This window comes from Micropterus dolomieu, linkage group LG02, assembly GCF_021292245.1.
Source record: "Micropterus dolomieu isolate WLL.071019.BEF.003 ecotype Adirondacks linkage group LG02, ASM2129224v1, whole genome shotgun sequence".
NCBI classification, from domain to species: domain Eukaryota; kingdom Metazoa; phylum Chordata; class Actinopteri; order Centrarchiformes; family Centrarchidae; genus Micropterus; species Micropterus dolomieu.
The window spans coordinates 2,422,045-2,430,483 of NC_060151.1; the positions used below are offsets into that span (position 1 = coordinate 2,422,045).

At 46.3% G+C, this 8,439-nt stretch overlaps 1 protein-coding gene across 1 annotated transcript; it reads right to left on the reverse strand.

The window, feature by feature from the left end:
* Nucleotides 1-276: 276 nt before the first annotated feature.
* On the reverse strand, nucleotides 277-8,207 carry LOC123963374 (monocarboxylate transporter 7-like). The gene is made up of 6 exons (XM_046040188.1): nucleotides 8,186-8,207; nucleotides 5,969-6,216; nucleotides 5,371-5,514; nucleotides 3,512-3,640; nucleotides 1,087-2,010; nucleotides 277-1,001 (listed from the first exon to the last, which is right to left on the reverse strand). The coding sequence occupies exons 2-6, from the start codon at nucleotides 6,198-6,200 to the stop codon at nucleotides 727-729; spliced, it is 1,704 nt and encodes a 567-aa protein (XP_045896144.1). The 5' UTR covers nucleotides 6,201-6,216; nucleotides 8,186-8,207; the 3' UTR covers nucleotides 277-726.
* Nucleotides 8,208-8,439: the final 232 nt, after the last annotated feature.

Below are 8,439 nucleotides of genomic sequence, written 5' to 3' on the forward strand. Positions count from 1 at the left end.
GCAGTCTTATAATAGTTACCATAGAAATTAAATACCAATTACACGTGCAAGAGCAACAGCTAGGAGACAGACCATATGTACACATCGCATGACTACATTTTCATGTCCTGCTTCAGCACAAGTGAAATCCTTCTCCACACAGCAAACGATTACAGGTAGAGCCTGTAGAGTTACATTTTAAAAGTGTTTCACTCTCCAGCCTCTGCTGAAGAAGTGACTATCATGTAGTGGTTCAGCGAGCATCCAGCATGGGCAGAGAAACGCAACATGCAGGTGTTCAGCAGGAATGAATGAGCCGTTTAGTGTTTAATGAGGATGGAACCCTCCCCAAGACCAGGAATCAAAGAGCACAGCACAGTAATATCGCACATCCTCATAACACTTCAGTATCAACACTTCTTTCCTGAGATAGAGCTATGATTTCCCACTGAAACACAAACTAATGAAACACAGAGGACTGTGAGAAGTTGTTAAATAGCTAAGGTGTGAGCATGAGCTCAGCGTGGATGTGTCTTTGGTCTGAGAGGAGAGGCTGCTTCCTTCCTGAGAAGCAGTGAACTTCAAGCTTGTCAGAATGTGAGTGACACCTGAGATTTGGAACCAGCAGCAGCTGTGAAGACCATCAGCGCGGGTCAGTGTTAGTGACGCTGCAGCCTCTCACAGTGCATCTTGACTGGATTTGTTGATGGACCAGGTGGCGAGTCGTTGGTCATGCTACAGTCAGGTTCATATTACAGAGACATTGTCCTGATCCACAGCCTGTCTGACTGGGCTGTCCCCTGGGGCTAAGTCTACATCCAAAAAGTCAGACTGGTCGCTGTCCTGAGACATTTTCTCCTCCTCCTCCGTGCTGCTGGCTGCCTCTTTGTTTCTGCTGCTTCTTTGGCACAAGCCGGACTTGGCCGGGCCGACCAGAGCCAGGCATATGGCACTGAGGACCATTCCCACTGCACAGGAGTAGAAGGCAGCACCGTAGTTCTGTGTGACATCCACCAACACACCTGGAAGACAGATAAGACAGCTGTTAGGATCTACACAGGCTCACTGAAATCAGAGAGAACAGTAAAGGTCACAGAGATCCTGTACCTCCTAGCGGTGGCCCTGCCAGCCCAGCAAAGCTCTGGATGAAGACGTACACTCCCACTGATGACGCCATCTTCTGGATGCCCACCACGTCCTCCTCAGCCAGCATGGGGATGTGAGTAGAGCCAACGGTGCCCATGAAGTAGCCGTATAGGGCGCAGCAGACCACCAGGCCCCAAAACTCCCACACGATAGTGAAGGCCACCAACACCAGGCACAGCAGAACCACACAGGCCAGCAGAACCAGGGTCTTCCTGCAGCGGACTTTGTTCAACACCACCCCGATGGACAAGCGGCCGACAATGTCGGCCACAGCCATTACAGAGAGCATGTAGGAGGCCATGCTGGGCTCCACGCCGCGGCTCTTTGACAGTTCGATGATGTAGAGCTGTGGGGCGAAGAAGCCCAGAGTGGCGAACAACCCAAAGAGGGAGTAACAGATGAAGCCACCGTCTTTAAGCACGGAGAAGTCCAGGAGTTTGGGGCTGGAGGGCTGAAGAGGACCTGCTTCTACCTCATCCAGTTCCTCCTCATCCTTCTCCTTGACTGGGGTGGGAGGTGTAGACAGTGACGGCTCCTGGCCCTCCTTGTCCTGCAAATCCCACTCCATCAGAGCCTTGCTTTCGGCTCCTGCAGTCCTCAGGTCTAGGGTTGAAGCAGAGAGCGAGGTGACGCCGGAGTCGTCTGAGGATTGTGAGATTCCGGAACGGATGGAGGTTCTGGTTTGTTCGTTCTCCAGCTCATAAACACTCTGCAGCTGGTTCAAAGAGAGAGACTCTTTGTCTGATTCATCGTCCCCCTTTACAGGCTCCGGCATAATAATGATTGGACGAAGGAGAAGCCCACAGCCAATCACAGAAGCCTGAAAGATGCCGAGAACAACTAGACAGTAGCGCCAGCCGATGTGTTCCTTTAGTGTAGTGAAGGCTGTGGAGAGAGGACAGCATGGGTTTGATATACTTTACATACATTAAATACTCAAGGTCCACTTACTAGCTTTTTCTAGAGATTTCAACATCATCAAGTCGAGCATTCAACTACTAAACCACAGGTCAGGGCTGCGGCCAGTAATCGACTTCGAGTTGGGGCAGGCACTTTATTTCACAAGCATTTGTTGAAATTCTCTTTACCTCCTGACAGCAGCCATTACATCAAATGCTCTGACACAGAAATGAAAATAATCTGTATCTATGGCTGTCAGAAATAATCACGGCCAGCCAATCATTTCATTAGATCTGAATGAAGTGGTTGAATGGCTGGCCTACCAGTGTGCACTCCGCCTTGCACTATGCATGAATGTGTTTTGGGGGAGTGGCTTTGGAGGGAGGCCTGAAGACATGTATGCTGCCACATACATACAGACTCTCTTTGCGGTCAGCGCAAAATTCTCCTCTGTGGAGTAACTATAGCGACGGTGGACAGACAGGGTCAATCAATGAATTGCAATACAGTGACTGATTGTAATACGTGGCATGTCAGCGTGCAGTCGATGCAAAACAAACCAGCAGTCAACCAGCTGCTGTGTAATGGTGAGAGTTTGTAATGAAGAATGGCAGATGACCTCATTTATTTTATTCACCAATGTAGATTACTCATCTTGTCTTAGTTGCATTTGCTGAGTGGCAGAGATGGGGACTCGAGTTCGACTTAAGTCGCACACATGCTGACTTCAGACTCGACTCTGACTCGAGATGCGGGATTCATGAACAACGTTTATTTTAGGAAACGTCTGATGAGCGTGCTGTTATTCCCTCCCTCTGTAACACCAGACGTTTTGGTAACACATAATGGTAACATTTTGGTATCTGCGCACCGCTGCACGTGAAAGAGGACAACAAACACTGGCAGCTGCTGAGCCGTTCTTCATAAACTTTGGCTTTAAAACTTCATACAACGAGACCCAAACATAAGAAGCGCTGAGCGTGAACATGTTTAGCTCAGCACCATCTAACGTTAGCTTGCTTCTTGCTTTAGCTACGACCTTCGGGAGGTTTACTCTGACTGTAGTTCGTTATGAAAAGATGAATGAGCGTTTGTTTACTTGCCAAACTTGTGGTGGTCGATTAACATAATCATTTATGTCCCGCTGGCTGCCATCACGGTAATTATTAACGTCGGCTGCAAACAGGTTCCAGGTTTATTGCTGATCATGTAACGTTACAGTTTTATTTAGTTATAACGTTACACTGGTTTGAGAGTCTGGACTATGTAGTTAAAGTTAGAATATTTAAGATTTTCATGACATCATTGTTGATACTATTTATGGTCTAAATGCTCTCAGCCCCCCGCGACCCTGTACACAGGATAAGCGGTTGAGGATGGACAGTGGGAGAATGCCGTGAAATATCAGATCAATATCATCATTATTCTAAAAAATAGTTCCCCTTCATAAAGGTCATATTTCAGCTAACTGTGACTCAACGCTCACCTGGAGCAAATGCAAATATGGCAAAGGATTCTCCGGAGGAAGCGATGGCGGTGACGAGGGCACGTCGTCTGGAGAAGTACTGGGCTAGGATGGTGACGGTGGGGAGGAAGGTGAGGCAGTAGCCGAGGCCTGTAAACAAAGAGGAGAAGAGAAAAGGGGGACATCACAGCCACTGGCCGGCATGGTAGACCACTGCATGGTTAGGGGGGTGGGTCAAAGATCAAGGTGTCAGGTCGCTCCTTTGTCAAAGGTAGCAGGCTGCGTGAGATGACTGAGCTTTGCTACAGCTGAAAGACAAAAGGCATGTAAAGACAAAAAAGAGAGACGGGGAGAGGAGAAGGGGTTGTCAAAGTTAGCTGTGGTCTTTTCCAGAGGCAGACATGGTGATCATGGAGGGAGGGCTAGCAGTGCTTTCTGAACAAGAAAAAAAAGTTAATGTGCTCTGATTCAAAACTCAATTCACCAAATTCTTCATCATCTAATCTTTTACTTTCATTCAGTAAATGTGTTCTATCCTCCTCAGCCACTTCCTGTTCCATCAGTCCTGCTCTGAAAGGAAATTTAGTGTTTCTGGGGAATGTTTTGCTGCTCCAGTTTTCCCTGCTCTGCTCTGTTCTGTCAGTCCTTCCTAGAGAGTTCAAATAGTGCGTGGTGTTTAGAAGAGGCTGATCACCTCTCAGTCATTGGACAGTTCTGGAAGAAACAGACTGATGCAGATTTTACTGTTGACACTGCTAGGAGTCCCTTTAGTTCATTCAACAAGACAGACACGTCTGCAGGGGCAAAAGTCAAAGTGACAGATAGACAGACGGACACAGAGAGACAGGCAGACAGACACAGAGACAGACAGACACAGAGACAGACAGACAGACACACAGACACAGAGACAGACACAGAGACAGACAGACAGACACAGAGACAGACAGACACAGAGACAGACAGACAGACAGACAGACAGACAGACAGACACAGAGACAGACACAGAGACAGACAGACAGACACAGAGACAGACAGACACAGAGACAGACAGACAGACAGACAGACAGACAGACAGACAGACAGACACAGAGACAGACAGACAGACACAGAGACAGACAGACAGACAGACATGTCTGCAAGAGCAAAAGTCATTCTGTAATGCCTCTTTTTCATATCACCTCCGTCGAGGTTCCAAGCGAGTTGAGTTGAGCTGAGGCGATACTAAAGGGTGATGTGAAAACACAGCAGACTACTGATTGGTTCGTCATTGAGCTCCTGAGGGGGGCCAGCAACAGAAGGTTTTAAATTTTACAATTTTCACAAGTTCTTTCATTACTAAATCCATTTCTGGTGAGTAATCAACTGTAGATTTCAAATATTGGCAGTGTTATGAAAATTGATGGCGAATCTAAAATGTGCTAGAATGTTTTTGGAGTTGAGGAGCTCCGCAAGTGGCGGCGGGGTAAGCTAACAAGCTCACAGACCGCTCTGGTCCCACAGTCACACAGACCACTGCAGCCAATGCAGCAGAGGAAAACACAACAAGATTTTCATACCGCCTATCTGTCTTTACATTCTGAGTAATGTTGAGACTTAAAATCAAGAGCTGGTGTGTGTGTGTGCGTGTGCGTGTGTGTGTGTCGCGTTGAACATAACGTCATGGCAGTTGTGTGTGGCGTTGCTATGATGACCAGCTTCATTGAGGGGTACTGTCTCTGGGTACTATCTGCAACGGATAATGGAGAACGGCGGCCCAAAACCGAGTGGAGGCAAAGCGAGTTGAGCTGGTACCAGTAATGGAAAAGAAGCTTAAGTGGCATGTTACAGTAACAGACACACAGAGAGACAGACGGCTGTGCTGGTGTGAGTTTGGTAAGCACCTGAAACAAAGCCGATGGTGATGTACATCTCGTTGATGGAGGTGGTGAAGGCGGAGGTTATGGTTCCCAGGCTGATGAAGAAGCCTCCCACCATCACCACTGGACGATAGCCGAAGCGGTTGCTCATCATCGTGGACAGGGGGGCTGGGGGGGAGTGCAGAACATTCATTTTATAATAATGATGATACATTTTATTTGTTTAGCACCTTTCAAAACATACATTAGTTATGTTTAGCTATTTAAACGGGGAGCTCCACTCCGCCTGCGTACTCGCTTTGATCCATGGGGTCGCTCTGTGCTCCTCATGTGAACAAACAGGCAGACTAACAATACACGGATAAACACCAGGTGCTCTGTGGGCAACAGCTTCTGTGCACTACTGTATCCCTGCTGGTACAAATGTATTTTCTTTACAACCTAACTTCAGTTCAAACTCTACGTAACGATAGCTGACACACCCAGCCCTCCTGTTTATGCCCTCGTCTTTTCACTTGCACTGCATATCAAGTATTAAATGTCCTTAAATGCTTTTTACTTGTTGGTTGTGCTGAAAGAGTACAAGAAAGGTAACACACATGAGTAAAGCTTCATGACTGACCAGTGAAGGTAAAGATGAAGACACAGATGGAGATGACCCAGGACACTCGGCTGTTGCTCTCCCCAAACTCTTCCATCAGATCCTGGAGGAAGACACCCAGGCTCTTGAGGGTCCCATAGGTGCAGACCTCCACCATGAAGAAGGCCAGGGCCACAGCCCAGCCCCAGCCTCCATCGGGCACCTCTGGGTAAACATTTGGACCCAAACAGCTCTGGGAATTAGGCCCCCTCATGGCTACAGCAGGCCACCTGGAGGGAGAAACAGATCAGTGAGATTATTTTATCCTACTTTAAAGCTGAGGTAGGCAGTTTCACATTCTGCTATTGCAGAATACACACACACACGCGCACACACGCACACACACGCACACACACACGCACACACACCACACACACGCACACACACACACTGTATATACTGCAATAGCAGAAAGTGAAGCTGACGTTTCATCACTCAGCCACAGAGACGCCCAGCCCAGGCGAATGGATCAGCTTTGACTAATGTGGGTTTAGGAAAGCCCACACGGATATTTTGAGTCAACATTTAAAGTCTTGAGTCTCTGAGACATCACTTAGACTCGATGGGACACCAGTCCCCAATGAAAGCCAGGATGATAATAATATTGTAATTTCATCCTCAATCAAGCTAAGGCTATACGAAAACATGAATAAAATAAGATGGTAGGCCAAAATGAATACGGTCCCTGAAAACCGCACACAGCACAAATGTGAGCGTTTAAATGAACATCTTCACATATTAAAATTAACTGAAAACTGTCCATTCAAACCCCTGGACCTGACTGCATATAATAGTAGTAAATAAAATGAACAATAGAGTATCTAAAAATATATACTTTTTGAAGTGAAGTGCCACAGTTAGTTGTTCCTGCTAGGGTTGGAGATGTCAACAAAATAGGCATTGGATGATGTTTTTTTACAATGAAATATCGGGATGGACATCGACATCGGGTGGGGCGCGCCTGGGAGGTGGGTGGAGATGGACAATGGCATCGTCTATCGGCCGAACCCTAGTTCCTGCTCATATATACGTTATATATATAGTTATGTGCCACCCTCTCCTGGCAAACAATGTCTCCACCTAGTGGTGGCTGTATTGGACCAAGAAGAACAACACGTGTGCTGATAAGTCCTGTATAAGACTGTATAAAAGAAGTGGACGCAGACGTCACCTGTTGGTTTGTGCACAACCATTTTGAAGCCTTGAGTTAGGCTGGTTTATGGAACCAGAAATAACCATATTTCAATGAGAGGGTGGAGCTGGGGAGGAGTGAGGGAGATCCCCTCCTAACTCAGTTTGCTGGTGAATGTACATTTCATCTATCATACCAAGTTATCAGTTAGCGCTAACTAGCTTGCTTGGTTAGCATCGTGCATTCGTTATTCATGTTAACTGTGATATTAATTGGGATGCTTTTGGCTGGTGAAAAACAGGCTTACAACAAAATATACTTTCCAGAAAAAAATTAACAGTGTCTTTAAGTTAAACTGTGAAATGGTCAAAGCTCTTAAAAGGAAACACAGACAGCACCCAGGTCACCATGGTAGCAACTTGTCAATCACAAGGTAGCCACGCCCTTAAGCATTCCCTGCTTTATTGTCTATTTTCTCTAAATGGGACCAAAATTTACAAAATGAACATCATGCTGTGTTGAAGAAGACTTGAAACTAACAATTGAGATCATAAACTCATTAGCAAAGTGTTTCCTGAGTTAATAAATCAGGTGAGAAGTTGGGCCATTTTCTCATTGAAGCTAATGCAATCTGACTGCTTTTTTTCAACCAGTGGAGTCGCCCCCTGCTGGCCTTTAGAAAGAATGCAGGTTTAAGGACCTTAAAGTAGGATTGTTCCACAGCTAATGGCTTTGAGTTGTATTGGTATAGCTGATCAGGAACAACTTAGGAACTCCTAGGAACGAAAGATGACAGAGACTTTGTGTCCTTCCAAAGCTTACTCCTAATACATGACTTGAACACAGCACTTGCTTTGGCCCTAGTCTCTCAGGTGCTGCCAGGAGTGAGAATTTTTGTCTGAATATAAAACCCCAAAACATGTCTCAGCAGCCTTGCAAAATAAAAAAAAAAATAAAAAATCGCAACAGTTTGGAAGGTTATTAAAACATTTCCAGCGACAAAAGCAGCAGATCAGCTGCAGGTCTGTGAGCGTCGGAGGAACGGGATGTTTAACGAGCTTATTTACCTGCTGTAATCAGCTGTTCCGCTCGTTTTGGAGAGGAAGAGTTTGACTTCTGCTCTGTGTAAAAACCTCCTGACTGATGGAAACTTAAAACAACAACTTAGGACCCAGTATTTAGCGTAAACACACCGCTGCGCGCTGGCTGCTTTTTCCAACACACGATCTCAGGCGGACATCGACGAGACTTGTGTGGCTATCTGACTGTTTATTGTTTATTTGTTTCCAAACAACGAGATGACCAGTCGTAGAAAAACAGC

What these genes read in the sequence shown, in the direction of transcription:
- LOC123963374 (XM_046040188.1), bottom strand. Translation starts at nt 6,200, where the DNA reads ATGAGGGGGCCTAATTCCCAGAGCTGTTTGGGTCCAAATGTTTACCCA. An exon ending in CTTCATCTTTACCTTCACTG is followed by an intron (nt 5,515 to 5,968) that starts GTCAGTCATGAA and finishes ACTCCCCCCCAG; the next exon opens with CCCCCCTGTCCACGATGATG. An exon ending in CATATTTGCATTTGCTCCAG is followed by an intron (nt 2,011 to 3,511) that starts GTGAGCGTTGAG and finishes CTCTCTCCACAG; the next exon opens with CCTTCACTACACTAAAGGAA.